The sequence below is a fragment of the Girardinichthys multiradiatus genome, chromosome 24 (assembly GCF_021462225.1).
Source record: "Girardinichthys multiradiatus isolate DD_20200921_A chromosome 24, DD_fGirMul_XY1, whole genome shotgun sequence".
Lineage (NCBI taxonomy): Eukaryota > Metazoa > Chordata > Actinopteri > Cyprinodontiformes > Goodeidae > Girardinichthys > Girardinichthys multiradiatus.
The window spans coordinates 757,688-780,202 of NC_061816.1; the positions used below are offsets into that span (position 1 = coordinate 757,688).

Consider the following 22,515-nt stretch of genomic DNA (forward strand, 5'->3'; position numbering starts at 1 on the left):
CAGCTTCTATTTAAATCCAAACATAGCTTCACTTTGTTGCAAGCCTTTATTTAAAGATGCTTCTCACGTATGTCCACCAGGTGGCAGAAACGAGTAAAACTATTTTATCATCAAGCTTTAACAGAAGAGACATGACTGTCATAACGAAGCAGGATTTTCATTACATTCTAATAACAAATTCTCAGGAAAACATCATGTCATCATACACTGAAAGAAAACAGTCAATAAAAAGAAGTTAGAGGACTTTAGCTGAAGTACAAGAAAATGAATAGTAAAATTAAACGAAACTCTACAAATAACATGTTTTAACCTTCATGTTCTCCATCTTCACTCGTCTTAACATTAAACAACAGCAGGCATTAAAGAAACATTGCATCAAACTTCAAGATCTCAACTTTTTACATTTGATTCCAATTTTATTTTTGCAACCTGAGTTTATTAGATGTATTTAATATTATCCTCCTTCTCCAACTTTAAACTGACTTCAGATTCTCCACGTTTAACACAGAAAGACATTAGAAGCAGGTTTGCATAGACCCTATATATACAGACACAATAAGACAAATATATCTCAGTGAAACATCTCAGTTTCTGCACATCAAATGTGCGTTTCCATAAGAAGATCATTTCAGACACATGCAGCAAGTTTTTAAACTCAGGTTAACCACCTAATTTGTCATGTTCATGTGCTTCAAAAAAAAAAAAAAACGGTTAAAAAACCTCAACCTCCTGGCTCGGAGGAAAAGGCAGTAAATTTATCAGATTCTAGATTGATTTGCAGCATTTGTGCTGACAATAAGGATCTGGACCTCTTCAGTCAAAAGCTAGAATAAAACCGGTTCCTGAAAGATGTCAGAAGTTTAAAATCCTCAGTGATCTTCATAAACCAACTCTGGCTGAAACATCTCGAAGCTCCTCGTTAGCGAGCAGGAAGCGGCTGCATCTTCAGGGAGTCGTAGGTGTCTCTGGTGGCCGAGCTCAGACCCTGAAATCAGTGGATCGGTTAATCAATCAGCTGATTGAGGATCAGAGTAAACAGATGGGGGTTCTGTTGGTACTCACCTGATAAACCTGCTCGTTCTTCCTCTGACGCTGCAAAAACACCAACTGTTATTAATCCCATTCATAAAACTGGCTTTCATTAAACTCCAGGTCAAACTCTCACCTCTTTCTTGATAGGAAGCTCTTTATATGTTGGTTCCGTCCGTTTCTGCAGGCCCTGAAATTCAGAAACAGAACCCGTCGTATTGAACATCACAGAACAAACGCTTACAAACAAGTCCACACCACCCTGGTTCTGGAGGTTCAGTTTGTTACCGTGTATGTGGAGTCCTCAACCACTCTGCGGTTCTGTGAGACACAATTAGAACAAACAGGATGAAGCGTTTCTGTAGAACACCTTCAGAACCATCATCAGACACATGGACTTACTCTTCCTCCTCTCTCAGGGTCGGTCATCAGTGGTTCATAGGTATCAGCGCTCTGTCCTCTCAGACCCTAAACACACGGACCGGTTCCAGACAAAACACACACATACAGAACCAACAGGGATTTACTGTAAGAACATATGAAGGAACTTTCTGTCAGAGCCAATGATCTGATGGAAGGTGTCTCACAGTGTAGGTGGGTTCCTCTGCTCCCTTTACTTTGGTTTTGAAGAACTGAAACAGAACAGAATCAAAAACAGATCAACAGGGACGAGTTGTTGGTCCAAAAGAAGTTCTTGTGTCATTCAGAGTTGCTTCCAAGACCATGGAGTCCAAAGTCAACATGTTCAGTTTAAGGTCAGAAGATCCTGTTTGTAGTCTGGAGACAGCTTTAGGACTACAGGTGGTAGTCATTGAACAAACAGAATTTACCCACAATTCCCTAACAAAATTGTATCTTCTTCTGCTTTTGCTCTAGAACGTGACTCTAGATCTACCTGCGTCGGCTCAGTTTCGTGGAACTGAAGGATCTACGTGTTTTAGCACAGGCTGACCCACCTTCTCCTTGATGAACATGCCGGTGATGATGAGGCCGTACAGACCGAGGAAGCCATCCAGGACGTAGCAGAGCTTAGGGTCACTGATGTCCAGCGCCTCTGTGGAGGTCAGAGGAAACACAGCAGATTCAGGTTCTGGCTGCAGCTGCTCCGATGTGTGTGAGCGAGGCTCAGCGGTTTCCCTGCTGCGGCTCATTAACTGACAGGTGTGTGTTGCTGTGTGGTTCAGTGTGGGCGTGTGTGTGTGTCAGTAAGACTGAGAGGCGCAGCAGAGTCGACCTTCATCTCACAGAAACCTCAGTAGACTTTCTGAGCTGCTCGTCTCCTCCTTTAAACCCAAACAACCAGGTTACCCAACAACTGCAGCAATGAAACCTGGGGTAGGAACCCAAACTGAGACCAGCAGAACAAAAAGTTCTAACTCTTTCCATCAGACAGCACCAAATCCCACAGAGGTTCTGTGTCTGAACTAAGAAGACTAACAAGAGAGAAGATAAACAAATGTGAGTCTGGACCAGGAGCCCTACAGTTCTGCTGGTTTCAAACAGAGTCAGCAGGACGAAGACCAACCAGAACAAAATCCAGTCTGGATTTGGGAGTCCAGAGTCAGGACTGAGGTTCTGGTTCAGAACATAAACTCCTATAAAAGGTAAACAGTGTATCTGAAGCAGAACAGTCCTCGCTAAATGAAAGAAAGAACACTGGTGGTGTCGGTTCCCCAGAACCTCTAAAGACTGAGATGATTACAGAAGGTCTTTGTTTCTGTGTCCGACTCTTCTAGAAAAAGCCAAAGAGACTTCCTGTCTACTTCCTGCTGTTCTTCTGACCATCATTTAGGAGAACTTCTAAGTACAGCTGCAGCTGTTCTAGGTTCTCCAGCTAGTGTTGGAGGTAGAACACGCCGATGGTGAGATGAATGACTCCTAACCTGTGGACACAGTTTTAAACATCATCTCTGAGGTCTGAAGCCCTCGTCTCCTCATGGTTCCAGGAAAGTTTATCTTCATATTTGTGACCTTTGGTCATGAAACTGTGGAAGAAGATGAGATCAGCTGTGAAACATTATCTCAGTGACAACGCTGATCATTAGCCAATGTCTGCCGGGGCTGAGGTGGCCAGATAAGGGCTAAGAACAGGAAGCGCATGCTGATGGAGACCGCAGGGACAGTTTCACATGTATGTAACGTCCGTGTTCAGCTGCTCATACATGTTTTATAATATTAAACAGCAGCTTGGTGCTTTCTGTACTTGTCTGGCAGACTGTTCCTTCTCATGCACTGGAAATCTACCAATCTGCATGTAATACATGAAAGGAACAGCTTTTTATTTTTAGATTCTGTGAAGCATTAAAATAGATCTGCTGCTGACAAGATCGCCCAAACGTTACCGAAAAGCATATATGAGATGGAAAACAACATTAAACACCAAAGTTAATCACTAAAAGCAACATTTAAAGAGTATTTTTATTATTGGTGTCCCACCAGGTTAAATCGTTCTGCAGTATTTCATCTTTTAGTTGTTTAGGCGGCTGGTGAAGACGTGTTAGAGCCCGTCTGTGTACGGCCTTAGAATAAAAGCTCACAAACATTAGAAATAAGTGGAGCGTGTTTCTGTAAGGTTCAGTTTAGACCCGTGTAAACTGTACAAAATATCTACAAATATGTCAACAGATAAGATTTAAACATCATATATGAGAAATCTAGGCTGAAGCTCTGAGGTGTTTATTTCATTCAACTTTCAAAGAGCTTCTTGTTGCTGATACTCAGGTACGCCGAGGTACGCCGAGGTGCTGCAGCGTACCCGACCGTCTCAAGTCTCTGAGCGTTCAGAGCAAAGACGTCCAAGACCAGAAGAAGGTTCGTGAAGGCAGGTAAAAGTCTCATTATTAGTGCTAGTAGCTGCTGCTCTGCGAGTCCTAACAGCTACGCTACAGTGTATGCTAAGTAGAGGTAAAAACAAGATCGTTTCTTGAATGAAACGGATAAAGAACATTTTTATTTACCCGTCCAGGCAGGTTAAACCTAACAGAACCGAGACTGGGTTTAGCCGAGAACCTTTTTCAAATCTAAGTCAGCTCTAATATACATTTTATTTTATAATCCATGAGAGCAAATAAAAATCAGACGTTATGCAGATGATGATTTATTCTATATGACGGTTTGTCTCTAGGAGCCATTTTATTTTTCTCTTTGCAAATAATGTAAAAATCAATAAAGTAAAGCTGACCAAGCAGAACCTTACCACCATAAGAACTTCTGGTAATTATTTGACCCGATTGCTGCCGCTCCGGTGATCCGATAAAAACCCTTAACATTAGGACCGAGGCGCTGTGGATTAAAACTTCCCAGAAGAGATTTTTAGCTTAAAAACATGACATTTCCCCGTTACTCACAGGTTTACACTTTATTTGTAGTTTTGCTGCAAATTTTAAAGCTGTTGTATAAAAGGAAAGAAATTAGTATGTTTATGAAGATATTCTTTATATTTTACAAGAAAAGCTAACAAACCTATTTAGATCATTTTTTTTGTGCCATCAGTTTTTTATTTGTTAAATAAACTGCATAAGTATTAACATTAATAATTTGTTCATGCTATTATGATCACTAATGGAGGTACATTTTAAAATAAATAAAAAATTGATTTGAGAGATTTTATTTCTGACAACAGATCCCTTTTATGATCGTGCAACAAAATAAGGACATTATTTAGAGATATTTGGTCTGGCATAAAATGATAAACTTGTGTTTTCAAATTGCTTAATTTTAAAAGTGAGAAACAGTGATCTGTTGGTTTTTTAGATCCTAAAACTTAAAAATGTTTTGATCATTTAAATGACCTGAAAAATCAGTGGAAAATGTAAAATATTACCGTGAAAAATGTTGGTTTATCAAAACGTTTCAGCCTAGAAAACAACAACAAGCTCTTGTGGAACCATGACGAGGTTGTTGTTTGAGGAGTTAAGTGATCTTCACAGCGTTTACTGGTTATACTGGGCCTCTAGGACATCACCACGTTGTTTTATGACATTTCCCCACAGGCTGTCTGTCGTATGTTTGGTTCTTCGAAGCTGGAAACAGAGACTATCAAGTTTCCACTGAAACAGCATCAGTGTGATGAAGACAATCTGAATCAGACCAAGCTGATGTAAACACTCAGTGGAAATCAATTTCAAATAATTATCATATTTCTTCATGACTCATCCCTTATATGCAAACGACCAGGACTGGTTTCCAGTCACAGAGTTTTCCATCACAGCAGGGATTCCCTTCGTGCTAGAAGGTCCCAGAACATCAGCTGCTCAGCCTTTAAAGCAGAAATTAATTAAAAATGAGACGTTTACTGTAAGCTGGAAACAGGTTTAATTCAGACGTCAGGGTTTCATTAAGCTGCCTATTAACACCTGCTGAGAGCTTCAAAAGCTCAGAACCAGGCCCGGCTTCCTGAGTGAAACAACAAGTATCGGGTCTCACTCAGCCTGTTGCACAACATCTGTCAACATCGGGGGATAAATATGATTTTATCTGCTGCTACTTTCCAACATGCATCTGAAGCCCCTCGTCTCAATGAAAGAGATGCAACGGTGCTGCTGCCAATCAAAGTTGTTACGTTAGATTCCTTTGAACTGCTTGCTGAACATTACAGAGCGTGACGACGTTCAGTTCGTTTGTTCAGGTAACGCACAAAAAGCAGCAAATATGCCAAATTAAAGAGGATAAAATGTCTGCCTAACGTGAGCTTGTGCAACAGGAGGCAGTGAGAGGAAACATCATGCTGTCCAGAAATAACTGACTGTCTGCTGCCAGGTCTTTACGTTTCCATCCAGCTGGAAGTACAGCGGATGAAGGACAAATGAAGAGAAATCCACGCGGTAAAAATAAAGATTGTTAGGCCTCCGGGTTTTATGTGTATTCTGTTGATTAAAGTGTACGACGTACTAAAACTCCTCAGATTAACCGAGTCTAATGGTTGGAAAAACATATGAAGAACAACAAAACCGACCGAGCCGAGTCGTCTTTAATTTCCTCACAGTTCTCCAAACTGAGACGGGTAACGAAGAGGAACAAAACCATCTGAGACCTGGTGGAGAAAATAAAACCTTCTGGGGTATTAAAAACCAAATGATTTCTGTCTAAAACTGAACCTGCAGACGGGCTTTCAGGGTCAGCAAGAGGGGGAGAATCAGACAGGAATCCCACAGGGTTTTCTTCTTGGCCCACTTCCGCTTCAGTTCTGTGGTTGGCAGCACAGTCAATATTTCTCTACTTTTATCTCATGTGAACTTACAGCCACATCAAGTCACATAAAGAAACATTTTCATATTTATCAAGTAGCCAGAGCTGTGTTATCAAGGCTGATTTTACTGGAATCCTTATTTACTCCAACATCTGATAAATAAGACAGACGGGAAATGAATTCATATTAATGTGTGAGCTGTTATCTGTACATTCTTCGTTCAATGTGAAATTGTAAAGTGAAATGACCTGTCAGAGCACTGCGTTGGCGCAGGTGTTTGCTGAGGATGTGATCTTATCACCTGATGACACTTTTAAAGCTTTCCATTTATCTTCACAACATCCAAATAAAAACCAAAAAAAGGTTTAAAGCCCTAAATCTCAAATAATTAACAATCTGTTTAAAAAGGGGTTCCACAGGGATGTGTACTCAGATCACATGTTTTCTGTTTCACAGTGAAACTAACAACATACACATGTAGATATTTTTAACATATGAACAACTGCTAAATTTAGGTAATAAAATATTTTTACTAGTTTGATAAACAATATTCACAAACTGTTTGCGGGTTAATATTTCTGATCTGATCTCAGCTAAAAGGTATAGAAAGCTAAAACTGACACAGCTTCTACAAAGTGTGTTTTAAATGTATTTGAGCGGTTCTGAACCATGGTATGCAGTAGGAACCAGTGCTGGGTTTAGTAAAGTCCTCTGTAAGAATGATACAACAACATGTTCTCAGAGGGATTAAAGCTGAATGAGGTCCAACAGGTCCGGCTGTGACGGGTCACTCAAAGTTACCAGAACATGATGAAGAACATAAGGGACTTCATTGATATATTGACAATATAGGACGGTTCTCTTCCAGAATCCAGAAACATGCAGGTTATCTTAACGGGGCTAAATTCCCCTGAGGAGTGAAAGTGTTTGTGTCCCTGTGATGGACCAGCGATCGTTCCTGGGTGGACCTTTCCTCTAAAACACTAGCTGCTGCTCTAACCCTGACCTTGACCGACGGGGTTCAGAGGGAAGACGGATGGATGATAGACTGAAAAGAAAAAAGTAAAAACTAAACTAAACTATAAGGCATATATCAGAACAGGGTCAGAAATAAGTTGAAACCGCAACAGCCTGAATACAGACTGGGATTAGTCCAAAGCAAGAGGGTTAAAATCTTCACTCGGCACCATGTTGCTGCTGATGGAGGCTGAACTGATGATCTACAGAGAAAAACATCTCATTAAGTCGGATACTTTAAGGAAACGGCTAAACTATGTCGGACACAGAACCCTGATCTGCAGCAGTAACTGGACGTCTCCACGTCTCTGCAGGCTTCAAGACGTCAAAGATGCTGGAAGAGATGCTGAAAACAGGAACAAATACTCACAGAAGAGTCCAACTAACCCTTACATCAGAGAACACAAGAAATGGTCCAATAAATGAAACATTTCCTTCAGGACAATCAGTAAACATGGAATTAGACCCAAATCAGCATGAAACCAGAGGAACAAGTAGGTTTTAATTAAGATTTAAAGATGAATTCATCCTGTGTGACCCAGGATGGTACCTCTGAGCTTTTATAAGTTCATTAGAAGCACTACCTGAAGTCCAGACCTAAATCCTGCTGAGATTCTGTGGCAAGACCTGAAAACTGATCTTCACAGATGTTCTCCATCCAATCTGACAGAGCTTCACGTTTTAAAAAAAGAAGAACGTGGGTGGAGACAAACCCCAAAGGACGAGCAGCCAGAGGAGGTTCTACAGAAAGTACTTTTCAGATCTTTTCTGTAAAAATGTTGATCTGCAGGTTTGTTGGGACATAAAACGCCTCCATCAGTGGCCTGATTCAGTGGCATCAGCACTGACTTTCTTAGCTGCCTTTTCATAGAGGAGAGCAGAACTTCTCCTTTAATATCTCAAGTTAAAGCATCTTCAAGAGGACCCAGCGGCTTTGTACAGCTGTGATGATGAAATGTGTTCTCCTGATGTCAGAGGGGGTCCGTATTTGGTTGAGACGCAGGGATAATTTGGCTAGAAACATCCAATCTGCTGCTGACAGATATCTCTTCATTTCCAAACACATCTCCTCCTCAGAGTGTATCTGTTTGATCTCCATGAAGCCTGAAGAGCAGCATGTTGCTGTGGTTTCACCGTTGGCAGTTTACCCCTCCACACCTGAAGCTTGAATCCAGGACGCCTCAGCGACCCGTGAGCAGACATGTTGAGGCGTTTCTGTTTCTCTTCCCGTCCAACATGGCTGCCGAGCAGCTTCTTCTGCTGGTCTCTTATCTGCTGCCATCCTCAGCAGCTGCAGCTGAAATCGGGTGTTTTCTGGTCACTTAATCGGACCTCGGGGCAGATGTTCCGATCTGTTTGGGAACCAAGCTTCAGCTTTTAGAAAAACCACAGAGCTGCTTCCTGGACCAGAGTTTCAACATCATCAGGTCCATTCTGCAGGGTTTGTTCTGCAGAACTGTGGATCTAGCTTCACACGAACGGACAGAACCTGGTTCTGTCTCAGTCTGTCAGTTTCAAATCAGAAAAAATTATTCTGTGGACATTTCTGCTAATTTAACGGTAAAATCTGTTGATTATGCAGCAGATCAAACAGACCTGAGGTTTGATGGTTTCTAAACGGTACCTTTAACATTAGTATCCAGCTTTATTTCTGCTCCGTTTGGTTCTGGTGAAATGTACGGTTCATGAGACAGAATCTGCGTCAGGTTGGCTGAGCTTCAAGGCCTTCATTAATAAACTAGAGCTTTATTTATTCAGTTCATGTCTGCGAACTGAGCCAGCCTGTCTGACTTTGGGTTTTTCCAGTGCACAGAAACGACTCGTATGAAGGAAACGGTACGTTTCGGACCCGTAGCTGTTCTGAAGAACTAACAAGAACACTGTAGTTTGGGCCAATTCATATTTATGGAAAGGAACTGTCTTGAAATGTAGTCATTAAATGTGAGCCCAACAAGGTTTGGTTGTGTTAAATGATTTTAAGTTCTGCTGCCGTTAGTTCAGACAGGATGCAGACTGAATCACATCTGAGGTTCTGTTTGTGTTTCATAAAATGTCTCCAACATTCAGCAGGTGTTTTATTGCATTTAAACTAAGGTCAAGTCCTTCAGCGGTTCTGAATGGTTAGGTTCTCCAGCTCACTTTAAACTATTCACACGTTGAACCTGTGCTGTTCTGCTTTAAACCGGTCCGATTCAAATTCAACCAAATCTATATGATTTATATATATATTTATATTTATATTAAAACAGCCTCATTCAGATTCAGCTGCACCTGTTTGAACCAAGGTCACTAATGAACAGGAACTGGTTTTATTCGGTCCGATGCTCTGGGTCACTTCAGCGCTTTCAGTGTAAATTACTGAGAAAATAATGTTAAAGATTTTAATTCACGTTAATTTGTGTGCTTGTTTCCTTGAACCTCTAGGCACTGCATGGTGAAGAAAGCTTTGAACCTTCAGGTTCCTCTCTGGTGGAACCGGTCTCACAAGTGGCTACGAGACACACGGTTCCTCAACAGATCTTCACTGACCTTCACTGATGTATCTGCCTCAAACCCAACTTTTATATTCATATAGTTCTGAGCGTCTCACCGTCTCAGAACCTCTAATCGGATCTTACGTTCCGCTCCCAGAGCTCCACTGGAGACAGAAGATGGAGGGCTTTCATGGTCAGGGCTCCCAGTTTGTGAATTGCTCTTCCACTAAATATTAAACCGGTTTCTTTGTTTTCTTCATTTAAAATACCCGTTAAAACGTACTTTTATAATGTGGCTTCTAATAGTTGAATTTCTCTTTTTTTATTTTATTTTTCATCCAACTTATTTTTATATTTTAATTGATTTCCTTTCCTCCATAGTTTTTTTGTATCTTTTATGGTGTTTTTATTGATTTATGGAATTTTGAAACTGTTGTTTAAAATGGTGCTATACAAAAAACTATCTATATTATTATTATTATTAGTCTGCTTCTTTGTGATTTACCTTTCTGGGTTGAGCTTAAACATGATGTTCAACTTTATTTAAACTTTTTGATTTGACGATCAATATTTAATGTGTGACTCTGGTCTGACCCTTCTCTGCAGAGGTGCAGTTGGTTTTCTAATGTTGTATTACTCTATATTCTATTTAATTTTAATAAATATTATAAAAATCGTATTTTATATTTTGCGGTGTAACTCGAATTCAGCTTTACTTAATTTATACAATGCCTTTCAAACATCAGTTTGCTCCATTTAAACAAGAAATAAAATTTTATTGGAGCAAACGTAAATTAATTCTCTGGTAGTTTTGTGTATAAAAAGGGTTTTATTGATTTAACTGATATTAAACATTTAATTTACACCCTTGCCAGCTAACTAAATGGTTTTAATTGCATCACATTTAAATATGTTAAATATTTTTGGTATTTTGCAACTTATTTGTGCTCTGATAAGTAATATGGGTTTAATTTCAGCCATAGATTAAACTGGCTATTTAATAACTTAGTACCGCATCATAATAAAGATCTGATGACTTAATTACCGCGTGTTTTTTTGTCCACTAAAGAGTACAATATAAAAAAAAGATCTTTATTTAAAAGAATTATATTTTTAATTTTAAAAAGCATTATATATTTGTCTGAATGTTTCAAGAACTTTATTTAATAGATTTATGATGTTAAATAATTAATAAAAAATAAAATTAAATAACTTTTTAAATAATAAACGTTAGCAGTTCCTTGGCCATCGTTGATGCTAATCCAGCGGCTAGCTAACATGCTAATCTTTAAAAGTTTGAGTCGTCGCTGTTCAGCTACTGTTAAAAGTTAGCTAGCATTGTTAGTTAATGTAATCACTAAAATTACTAAAACAAGCCACAAAATGTATAGAAAGTTTAAATGTTATTTAATTTTCCTGGAAACAAAGAAAATTAGCATCAAACATGGCCGCCATGTTTAAGTCAAAGTTTTAAGGTTTTCTGTGCATTGTGAAAACAGCTTTGCTTTATTTAAATAAAGAACATATTTTCATTACAAGGTTTAAAGGTTGTTTAAAAGTGATTTTTATTTTTACATTATTAGTGCTGGGAAGCAGGTTTAACACAGCTGCCGGCTGGTTAAATGTTTTTATTACATCACCATGGGTTCTAGTCTCATATATAATTTTTATTTTCTCTAAGATATTGGTTGGACATTTCTAGGTAGAAACGTGATGTTACATCTGCTTTAAAATGACTAAGAAATGTGTCATGGCTCAGATTTGATGAACTATTTAAAAAATGAAGGGTTAAAAAATTGAGAAATAAATCTATACAAAAAAGTCCCCATATTTTTTATTTGGAAAGTTTGAGCTATGGTTGAGATATTTATAAAGCTGCTTCAGCTACTTTTAGTTATGCCTATGCTGTAAAAGATGAATCAAATAACTTCCAAAAAGAAACCATCTTTCTGTTTCTGCTCTGTTGGTGCTAATCCTGTTTGCTAGCTAACATGCTAATCTTTGGAGCGAGGTACTGCTGTTAATCGTAGCCACTGTGGCTTAATTATAACATGACTGTTGAAGGTTTGTTCAGTCAATCATAGACTTAAATACAAAAGAATAGAAATGTCTCTTTCTTTTTTGGTTCTGTAGGAAAAAATAAGAACTGTGCATCAAACATGGCTAACAGAGGCTACGTTCATCGTTAGCCTTTATTTTGTGGTTGGAGTTTTAAGGTTTTCTCTGAATTCTGAAAACAGCATTTCTTTCAGAAAATAACTGAAAAATGTTTTTATAATTTGATAAGAAGATAGAAATTTTATTTTCTATTTTCTAAAAGGAATGTGTGTTTTTTAAACGTTTTTAGAAAACATGTTTAACGTGGTAGAACCCTGATAGAACCCAGTCTAGCAGCAGAAACACACTGGTACCGTTAATAAGTTTCCTACAGGCCTAAAATAATCTTCTAAAATAAAACCAAACTCAGAGTATTTTTTATTCTGAACCAACACCAGGACTCAAGGTCCTCTCCCACTAGCCAGTTTCATTTGGACTTATTTAAAGTTTTCTGGTACTTACGGGCCCGCTCCACGGATAGGCACCAACGTTAATGTCTAGACTTCCTAAATCTGAAGGTTTGGACTGTTTCAAAATTAAACCAAACCGGACTCCTTGTTCATGGACTGAATATTGAATATGTCTGGGCTGAACTGGACTGAAGGTAGCTGGACTTTCCTGGTACCGGTACTGGTTTTCTTCTATGTAACGTGAACTGGAATACATCCGAGTATATTTCTGAAGCTTTTTAAATAAACAGAATTCAGTAAACAGTTTGAACCTTGTAAGGAGTGTGAAGGTGTGTCACTGCATCTGTGAACATCTGTTCTCAGGTGAGTGAGGCGTGTCGAGGCCTACCTGCTGAGGGCAGCACCCCGGCGAGGACCAGCAGGCCAGGTACCCAGGTCTTGAGCTCCATCTTAAACCAGTTTCCCCAGTTAGTACAGCTTTTCAGAGCGCTCCAAGTTCTGCAGCGACAGAAGCGAAGTGAAGCGTCTTCCTCTGCAGAGTCGAGATGAAGTGGGGCAGGAAGTGGTGAGGAGCTGCTGTGCCAGGTGACACACAGCGACACACTTCTCCCACACAGCGACACACTCTGCATGCACACGGAAACAGTAATTCAGCCGAAACACTGGCTTTATTTCACTGCGTTTCATGTTCAGGCAGTTAGTGACATCTTTGCCTGTATCCACCAGTTAGCTTCACTCATACTGGTGCTCTGTATGCACTGTTGGGTTCTCACACTGAACTGGGACCAGTCCGAACATGGGACACTTCTCTGGGATGGTGGTGCACAAGCAGCAGAGTATAAATACACAGCATTTCGGTTCTGGAGACAACATGTTGGTGACTTTGAGTCACTTCCTGTAGGTAAACAGGTGAGAGGCGGGGCATTTCCTGAACATGTTACCAGCCTGGGCTGAAGGAGGACTGGTGACTCTCTGCAGAGCTCAGGGATCCTCTGGAGATTTCTCCTGAAATCAGACTTTTTACTCTGTCCCTTTAAGACACCTCCAGCTGTGATTGGACGATCTCCTCAAGCCTGGAGGAGCAACATCCAGAACCATCTGTCCACTTCAATTGCAAACCCCTGATCCAGTCACAACTTCTTCCTTCAAGATGTTTGTTCAATCCTTCTGAAGCATCTTCATCAATAGTTCTCCAGAAGTTCTGAAAGTTGTTCTTTGGACTCTGGCTTCAGTCCAGTCCTGCAGGGAGCCTGGAGAACTGTTGATCCAGACCACCTTAAAAGATGTTTCTGCACTAGACCAGCTTAGCAGATGTTCTTAAACCTGAGAAGACTTTGTGCTAAACAAACTTTGTAATCCAAAAAACATTAAGGCACCGGCTCGAGCTGGACGACGCTAAGAAGCTCCTGCTCATAAGCAGCACCTTCGGTCTGGGTCCAAATGTACAGCTGCCCCGATGGACAAGTTCTCCTGGAGAAATGTTTGACTGAGCTGTTTGGACACATCAGAACATTTGGAGGTGTTACGGTGAAGCTAAACTAAGAGCGCCGTACCAACTATTAAACATGGGGGTGGCAGCATCATGCTGTGGGGCTGCCAGTGTATTACATGATGTGAACAGAATAGAAACAGGACTTTCAGCCCATATTCCACTCTACTTCTACCTGGCCAGGTGCCACACCTGCTGCTGCTTCAGGGCCACATTAAATCAAATCCACTTCTACAATAATTCAAACATAGCAAACAATGATTTATTTAGCAAAAAATCTTTATTATTCTTTCAAAAATAGATCACTCTATCTGGAACTCCAGATTTAAGGATTTTCTAAAGGTTTTCACATTTTTTTGAAAATATATTATGGCAAACAAGCTTCTAGAAATGCAAACTTCAACACGTGGACGATTATTACATATTATATGAGCAAACAGCAGATTTGTGTCCAAAATGTTTCAAATAATTTAATAATACACAAACATGATCACAGATTCCACTTATTTGAAGTGACTGTTTGGAGCCTAAATGGGTCAATACCATTCATTCCTAATTAATACTTTTCTCCACCTTCTGATCACTATGAACCATGGGAAATGTAGTTACTGGAAGAAACCTCCACAGTACCTAATAATTGCTATATATGGTGTGTGGCATAGAACAGTTTTTGAGTTTGGTTGGGATTTCCAAAGTGCAGGTTGTGATTTATCTGAGAGCAGTGCAAATCTTGACACATTCAAAAGGTTAAAGTTCAACATAAAGCCATAAAAATCAGACGTCACATGTAGAAAAATACTCTTGATGAAGCTGAGATCCTCACTGGAGAGAAAAGGTGGCGTTCTAATGCCCACAAACACTTTGGTTCACCATAAAACTCAACATTAAACCTAAATGAGCATAAATGATTGAATAAAACTCTTTAAAGCGCTTTTAAAGCCATTAATTGGTAACTAAATGTCTCCCCCCAGTGGTCAATCCTGTGCACTACAATCATCATGTCACTGAAGAAATCAGCTTCCGGCGTGTTCTGGCCTTTATAGATGTACATAAAAATAAATGACCAGAACTGGAGTGGGCGGGTATTCATTTATAATAATAAGTCGAAGATGTTCTTTAATGTTAACAAGTCAAATTTCCTGCTAAACTAAAGATTACATTCAAACGCAGGACATGTGGACAATCTTTGAGGCTGAGGTGGAGACTTTTCTGGAAATAAATCTCCTTTATAAAAATCAAGTTTTATTCTGATAAATGTATGCCTTCAAGTGTGTTACAAATGATTTTCTAACATTGAAAAATATTCCATTTATTTTGTGTAAAAACATGAACGGTCTGTTTCTTGAACTGTTTTAATCTGTAGCCTCATCCTGACAGACCGACGTCGTTTATTCACGTTTAAACCGGCAGCAGAGACCAGAGGCTTCCTGCATTAGAAGCTCTGAGAAAAGATGAATATTATTCAGATTTAAAACCAGACAGGACTCCCGGTCACCTGCCCCGCCTCAGGCCTAATTAGAGCTGATTTACCTGCTTAACACATAACTAATGAGGTCTTAATTGATCCGATGAAAGTGAAGTGAAACGGATCAGCATCACCATCAACTCCTCATCACTTCTGCTTCATCGCCGCGGGTCACAGGTTGGATTCCTGAACACAATCAATCATAATCAACTTCATCACAATATTGCTTTATATTTAGTCATTTACTGAATATTACTACATCATAATATCATTCTAATAATACTGAATTAACACTATTTATTACATTCAGTCTCATATTAACAATGTTATTTTTATTTGATTGATATATTTATGACATTAATATCCTATTTTACATGTTAAATAATCAGCAATTATCCTTATTAATAATTTTAGAAGATTCAACAACATATGACTAATTTTATTGTATTTAATCATGTTATTATGGCGTTGTTCAATACAATTAACAGTATATTGAATTAACATTATTATCCTATTATCATTTAAATCCATCATAATTTGTTAGTTATTTTTAATATTACTATTTTTAAACAACATTTTATTATTTATGCTACATTTTTTTCATTAATAATTTTAAAATTACAACTTGTGAAACAATTACATTTAGAAATGTTAAATATGAAAAATGAATGATATTTTCAGATGTACACAAAATGTATTCAAAAATGAAATAATAGATAAGAGTTTAAAGAAAAGAAAAGAATGAAAATGTTTATGCTGCGCTGTTTATTTTATGGAATATTTTCCGGTTTCTGTTCATTTCCCCTCAGTGAGAACTACAAGCAGCATTTAAAGAACTACAAGGACCAGCAGCCCTCACCGTCAGTGGTGCTTCCTGTGGGGCGGCGCCTGGAAATATTCATCAGGAGTGACGATCTTCACGCCTCCAAAATAATCCAACACCCACACCTGAAACACAGACGGGATGTCTCAGACAGGACTGGAAGCAGAACAGCTCCACCACGACTGGTTCTGATGGTTCTGGTACCTGAGTAATGTTAAACTTGGCGAAGAACCAGTTGTGGTCCGTGGGCCAGTCGATCATCTCTGGATGTCGACTAAACAGAGCTTTCTTTGCAAAGTCCGCCTCCGTCCCGTTGACCTGGAACACAGCGGGTCAGGGTCATGTGACCGGGCTACAGCAGAACTCCTGGGTTTACCCAGCGTTGAGTGTTTGGTACCTGGAGCACTGATCCAGACAGGATGATGTGAGCGCAGAGAGGACTCTGAGGGTCGAAGCCCTGCTGTCTGCAGTAGTCAGTCTGAGCCAGGGACATGGACAGAGACGCCTGGGGGTCCACCTGGAGGCGGGTCACCCAACACGCATTATTAATATATATATATATATATTAATAATATTATTCATATATATATATATATATGAATAATATTATTCATATATTATTCACACATTAATAATATTATTAATACATATATTAATAATTAATACATTAATTTATATATTATTAATACATTAATAATATTATTCATATATTAATAATATTATTAATACATATATTAATAATTAATACATTAATTTCTATATTATTAACACATTAATAATATTATTCATACATTAATAATATTATTAATACATATATTAATAATTAATACATTAATTTCTATATTATTAATATCAATAATATATTAATAAATTAATAAAATATTATTAATAATAAAGCTCTTTATAATTAATAATATATTATTAATATATGAATAATATTAAATCTAATTATATACTTGAAACAACAATAATATTCTTATTGTTTAGCATTAGTCATAAGACATACTTTCTTCTATATATACACAATTTATTTTATGTAATTATATTTAATATAAAAATATTAAACGTTAATAAATAGGAATCAAGGTGGACATATTTATAAGTAATATGTTAGACGCTCCTAAATCATGTTTGAATAGAAAAATATAATAAAAGTCTTTATGAAACCTGACTGGTCACGTGACCTGCAGCACGTGCTGCGTCACGGTGACGTTACGTCACTTGTTTGTGTAAGAATGATAATAATGATAATGACGCTGCATGCATCAAACGGTCAAATAAAGAACAGCAGGTCAAAGGTTACCTGCAGGTCCTGGACCGACACCTCCATGCGGGTCAGGTACATGTACGGGACCCCGGAGCTGGTTCCGTGGGGCCCGTCGCTCACCGAGAACACGTTCGAGAACGGCTGACCCACCACCGGCTTGTGGGTGGAGATGGTGGCCATGGAGGCCCAGTTGCACTGGTGGGCGATGAAGCGGGCCACCCGGGCCACCTGGTCGTGAGGAGGGATCTGGACCCGGCAGGCTGAGAAAGAGGAACCGACCGAGGCCAAGGAGAGGCCGAGGAGGAGGAGGAGAACAGGCCGCACAGAGGAGATCATGGTCGGAGTCGGTTCCTGCGAGACAGTCGGTCAGGAGCCGAGGGGCACCGGATATAAACAACAGAGCGAATTCCGCTCCGGACTTTCACAATAAAACTACAGCCTGTTTTCACAATAAGAGCCCCGTCTCTGTTGAAAGCAGAAGCTCCAACAGAAATGAATCAAGAACCCAGAACATTCAGAACCAAAGCTCCAGTTCTTCCCTAATTAGGTTCTAAAAGTGGAAAATAAATACAGCAGCAGGATTCCATGCTTTTCAATTTCAAAATAAGAGCTTTTTTTCCCCCCGGGAGATCCGGGGACAGAAATGAATCAAGAACCCAGAACATTCAGAACCAAAGCTCCACTTCTTCCCTAATTAGGTTCTAAAAGTGGAAAATAAATACAGCAGCAGGATTCCATGCTTTTCAATTTCAAAATAAGAGCTTTTTTTCCCCCCGGGAGATCCGGGGACAGAAATGAATCAAGAACCCAGAACATTCAGAACCAAAGCTCCAGTTCTTCCCTAATTAGGTTCTAAAAGTGGAAAATAAATACAGCAGCAGGATTTCATGCTTTTCAATTTCAAAATAAGAGCTTTTTTTCCCCCGGGAGATCCGGGGACAGAAATGAATCAAGAACCCAGAACATTCAGAACCAAAGCTCCAGTTCTTCCCTAATTAGGTTCTAAAAGTGGAAAATAAATACAGCAGCAGGATTTCATGCTTTTCAATTTCAAAATAAGAGCTTTTTTTCCCCCCGGGAGATCCGGGGACAGAAATGAATCAAGAACCCAGAACATTCAGAACCAAAGCTCCAGTTCTTCCCTAATTAGGTTCTAAAAGTGGAAAATAAATACAGCAGCAGGATTTCATGCTTTTCAATTTCAAAATAAGAGCTTTTTTTTCCCCCGGGAGATCCGGGGACAGAAATGAATCAAGAACCCAGAACATTCAGAACCAAAGCTCCAGTTCTTCCCTAATTAGGTTCTAAAAGTGGAAAATAAATACAGCAGCAGGATTTCATGCTTTTCAATTTCAAAATAAGAGCTTTTTTTCCCCCCGGGAGATCCGGGGACAGAAATGAATCAAGAACCCAGAACATTCAGAACCAAAGCTCCAGTTCTTTCCTAATTAGGTTCTAAAAGTGGAAAATAAATACAGCAGCAGGATTTCATGCTTTTCAATTTCAAAATAAGAGCTTTTTTTTCCCCCGGGAGATCCGGGGACAGAAATGAATCAAGAACCCAGAACATTCAGAACCAAAGCTCCAGTTCTTCCCTAATTAGGTTCTAAAAGTGGAAAATAAATACAGCAGCAGGATTTCATGCTTTTCAATTTCAAAATAAGAGCTTTTTTTTCCCTCGGGAGATCCGGGGACAGAAATGAATCAAGAACCCAGAAAATTCAGAACCAAAGCTCCAGTTCTTCCCTAATTAGGTTCTAAAAGTGGAAAATAAATACAGCAGCAGGATTTCATGCTTTTCAATTTCAAAATAAGAGCTTTTTTTTCCCCCGGGACATCCGGGGACAGAAATGAATCAAGAACCCAGAACATTCAGAACCAAAGCTCCAGTTCTTCCCTAATTAGGTTCTAAAAGTGGAAAATAAATACAGCAGCAGGATTTCATGCTTTTCAATTTCAAAATAAGAGCTTTTTTTTCCCCCGGGAGATCCGGGGACAGAAATGAATCAAGAACCCAGAACATTCAGAACCAAAGCTCCAGTTCTTCCCTAATTAGGTTCTAAAAGTGGAAAATAAATACAGCAGCAGGATTTCATGCTTTTCAATTTCAAAATAAGAGCTTTTTTTCCCCCCGGGAGATCCGGGGACAGAAATGAATCAAGAACCCAGAACATTCAGAACAAAAGCTCCAGTTCTTTCCTAATTAGGTTCTAAAAGTGGAAAATAAATACAGCAGCAGGATTTCATGCTTTTCAATTTCAAAATAAGAGCTTTTTTTTCCCCCGGGAGATCCGGGGACAGAAATGAATCAAGAACCCAGAACATTCAGAACCAAAGCTCCAGTTCTTTCCTAATTAGGTTCTAAAAGTGGAAAATAAATACAGCAGCAGGATTTCATGCTTTTCAATTTCAAAATAAGAGCTTTTTTTTCCCCCGGGAGATCCGGGGACAGAAATGAATCAAGAACCCAGAACATTCAGAACCAAAGCTCCAGTTCTTCCCTAATTAGGTTCTAAAAGTGGAAAATAAATACAGCAGCAGGATTTCATGCTTTTCAATTTCAAAATAAGAGCTTTTTTTTCCCCCGGGAGATCCGGGGACAGAAATGAATCAAGAACCCAGAACATTCAGAACCAAAGCTCCAGTTCTTCCCTAATTAGGTTCTAAAAGTGGAAAATAAATACAGCAGCAGGATTTCATGCTTTTCAATTTCAAAATAAGAGCTTTTTTTTCCCCCGGGAGATCCGGGGACAGAAATGAATCAAGAACCCAGAACATTCAGAACCAAAGCTCCAGTTCTTCCCTAATTAGGTTCTAAAAGTGGAAAATAAATACAGCAGCAGGACTTCATGCTTTTCAATTTCAAAATAAGAGCTTTTTTTTCCCAGGAGATCCGGGGACAGAAATGAATCAAGAACCCAGAACATTCAGAACCAAAGCTCCAGTTCTTCCCTAATTAGGTTCTAAAAGTGGAAAATAAATACAGCAGCAGGATTTCATGCTTTTCAATTTCAAAATAAGAGCTTTTTTTTCCCAGGAGATCCGGGGACAGAAATGAATCAAGAACCCAGAACATTCAGAACCAAAGCTCCAGTTCTTCCCTAATTAGGTTCTAAAAGTGGAAAATAAATACAGCAGCAGCATTTCATGCTTTTCAATTTCAAAATAAGAGCTTTTTTTTCCCCCGGGAGATCCGGGGACAGAAATGAATCAAGAACCCAGAACATTCAGAACCAAAGCTCCAGTTCTTCCCTAATTAGGTTCTAAAAGTGGAAAATAAATACAGCAGCAGGACTTCATGCTTTTCAATTTCAAAATAAGAGCTTTTTTTCCCCCGGGAGATCCTGGGACAGAAATGAATCAAGAACCCAGAACATTCAGAACCAAAGCTCCAGTTCTTCCCTAATTAGGTTCTAAAAGTGGAAAATAAATACAGCAGCGGGATTTCATGCTTTTCAATTTCAAAATAAGAGCTTTTTTTTCCCAGGAGATCCGGGGACAGAAATGAATCAAGAACCCAGAACATTCAGAACCAAAGCTCCAGTTCTTCCCTAATTAGGTTCTAAAAGTGGAAAATAAATACAGCAGCAGGATTTCATGCTTTTCAATTTCAAAATAAGAGCTTTTTTTTCCCCGGGAGATCCTGGGACAGAAATGAATCAAGAACCCAGAACATTCAGAACCAAAGCTCCAGTTCTTCCCTAATTAGGTTCTAAAAGTGGAAAATAAATACAGCAGCAGGACTTCATGCTTTTCAATTTCAAAATAAGAGCTTTTTTTCCCCCGGGAGATCCTGGGACAGAAATGAATCAAGAACCCAGAACATTCAGAACCAAAGCTCCAGTTCTTCCCTAATTAGGTTCTAAAAGTGGAAAATAAATACAGCAGCAGGATTTCATGCTTTTCAATTTCAAAATAAGAGCTTTTTTTCCCCCCAGGAGATCCGGGGACAGAAATGAATCAAGAACCCAGAACATTCAGAACCAAAGCTCCAGTTCTTCCCTAATTAAGTTCTAAAAGTGGAAAATAAATACAGCAGCAGGATTTCATGCTTTTCAATTTCAAAATAAGAGCTTTTTTTCCCCCGGGAGATCCGGGGACAGAAATGAATCAAGAACCCAGAACATTCAGAACCAAAGCTCCAGTTCTTCCCTAATTAGGTTCTAAAAGTGGAAAATAAATACAGCAGCAGGATTTCATGCTTTTCAATTTCAAAATAAGAGCTTTTTTTTCCCAGGAGATCCGGGGACAGAAATGAATCAAGAACCCAGAACATTCAGAACCAAAGCTCCAGTTCTTCCCTAATTAGGTTCTAAAAGTGGAAAATAAATACAGCAGCAGGACTTCATGCTTTTCAATTTCAAAATAAGAGCTTTTTTTCCCCCCGGGAGATCCGGGGACAGAAATGAATCAAGAACCCAGAACATTCAGAACCAAAGCTCCAGTTCTTCCCTAATTAAGTTCTAAAAGTGGAAAATAAATACAGCAGCAGGATTTCATGCTTTTCAATTTCAAAATAAGAGCTTTTTTTTCCCTCGGGAGATCCGGGGACAGAAATGAATCAAGAACCCAGAACATTCAGAACCAAAGCTCCAGTTCTTCCCTAATTAGGTTCTAAAAGTGGAAAATAAATACAGCAGCAGGATTTCATGCTTTTCAATTTCAAAATAAGAGCTTTTTTTCCCCCGGGAGATCCGGGGACAGAAATGAATCAAGAACCCAGAACATTCAGAACCAAAGCTCCAGTTTTTCCCTAATTAGGTTCTAAAAGTGGAAAATAAATACAGCAGCGGGATTTCATGCTTTTCAATTTCAAAATAAGAGCTTTTTTTCCCCCGGGAGATCCGGGGACAGAAATGAATCAAGAACCCAGAACATTCAGAACCAAAGCTCCAGTTCTTCCCTAATTAGGTTCTAAAAGTGGAAAATAAATACAGCAGCGGGATTTCATGCTTTTCAATTTCAAAATAAGAGCTTTTTTTCCCCCGGGAGATCCTGGGACAGAAATGAATCAAGAACCCAGAACATTCAGAACCAAAGCTCCAGTTCTTCCCTAATTAGGTTCTAAAAGTGGAAAATAAATACAGCAGCGGGATTTCATGCTTTTCAATTTCAAAATAAGAGCTTTTTTTTCCCAGGAGATCCGGGGACAGAAATGAATCAAGAACCCAGAACATTCAGAACCAAAGCTCCAGTTCTTCCCTAATTAGGTTCTAAAAGTGGAAAATAAATACAGCAGCAGGATTTCATGCTTTT

The 22,515-nt window shown here is 39.1% G+C and overlaps 3 protein-coding genes across 4 annotated transcripts in view; all 3 read right to left on the minus strand.

Moving 5' to 3' along the window:
- Nucleotides 1-22,515, minus strand: part of LOC124861402 (NLR family CARD domain-containing protein 3-like) — a 373,247-nt gene that overhangs the window by 183,300 nt on the left and 167,432 nt on the right. The window lies entirely within an intron of this gene.
- On the minus strand, nucleotides 28-13,242 carry cd247 (CD247 molecule). The gene is made up of 8 exons (XM_047355287.1): nucleotides 12,604-13,242; nucleotides 1,986-2,083; nucleotides 1,617-1,661; nucleotides 1,432-1,497; nucleotides 1,318-1,350; nucleotides 1,166-1,219; nucleotides 1,063-1,092; nucleotides 28-985 (listed from the first exon to the last, which is right to left on the minus strand). The coding sequence occupies exons 1-8, from the start codon at nucleotides 12,845-12,847 to the stop codon at nucleotides 920-922; spliced, it is 636 nt and encodes a 211-aa protein (XP_047211243.1). The 5' UTR covers nucleotides 12,848-13,242; the 3' UTR covers nucleotides 28-919.
- On the minus strand, nucleotides 13,966-17,712 carry creg1 (cellular repressor of E1A-stimulated genes 1). Its single transcript, XM_047355290.1, has 5 exons — nucleotides 17,296-17,712; nucleotides 16,390-16,509; nucleotides 16,197-16,310; nucleotides 16,029-16,117; nucleotides 13,966-15,355 (listed from the first exon to the last, which is right to left on the minus strand). The coding sequence occupies exons 1-4, from the start codon at nucleotides 17,593-17,595 to the stop codon at nucleotides 16,031-16,033; spliced, it is 621 nt and encodes a 206-aa protein (XP_047211246.1). The 5' UTR covers nucleotides 17,596-17,712; the 3' UTR covers nucleotides 13,966-15,355; nucleotides 16,029-16,030.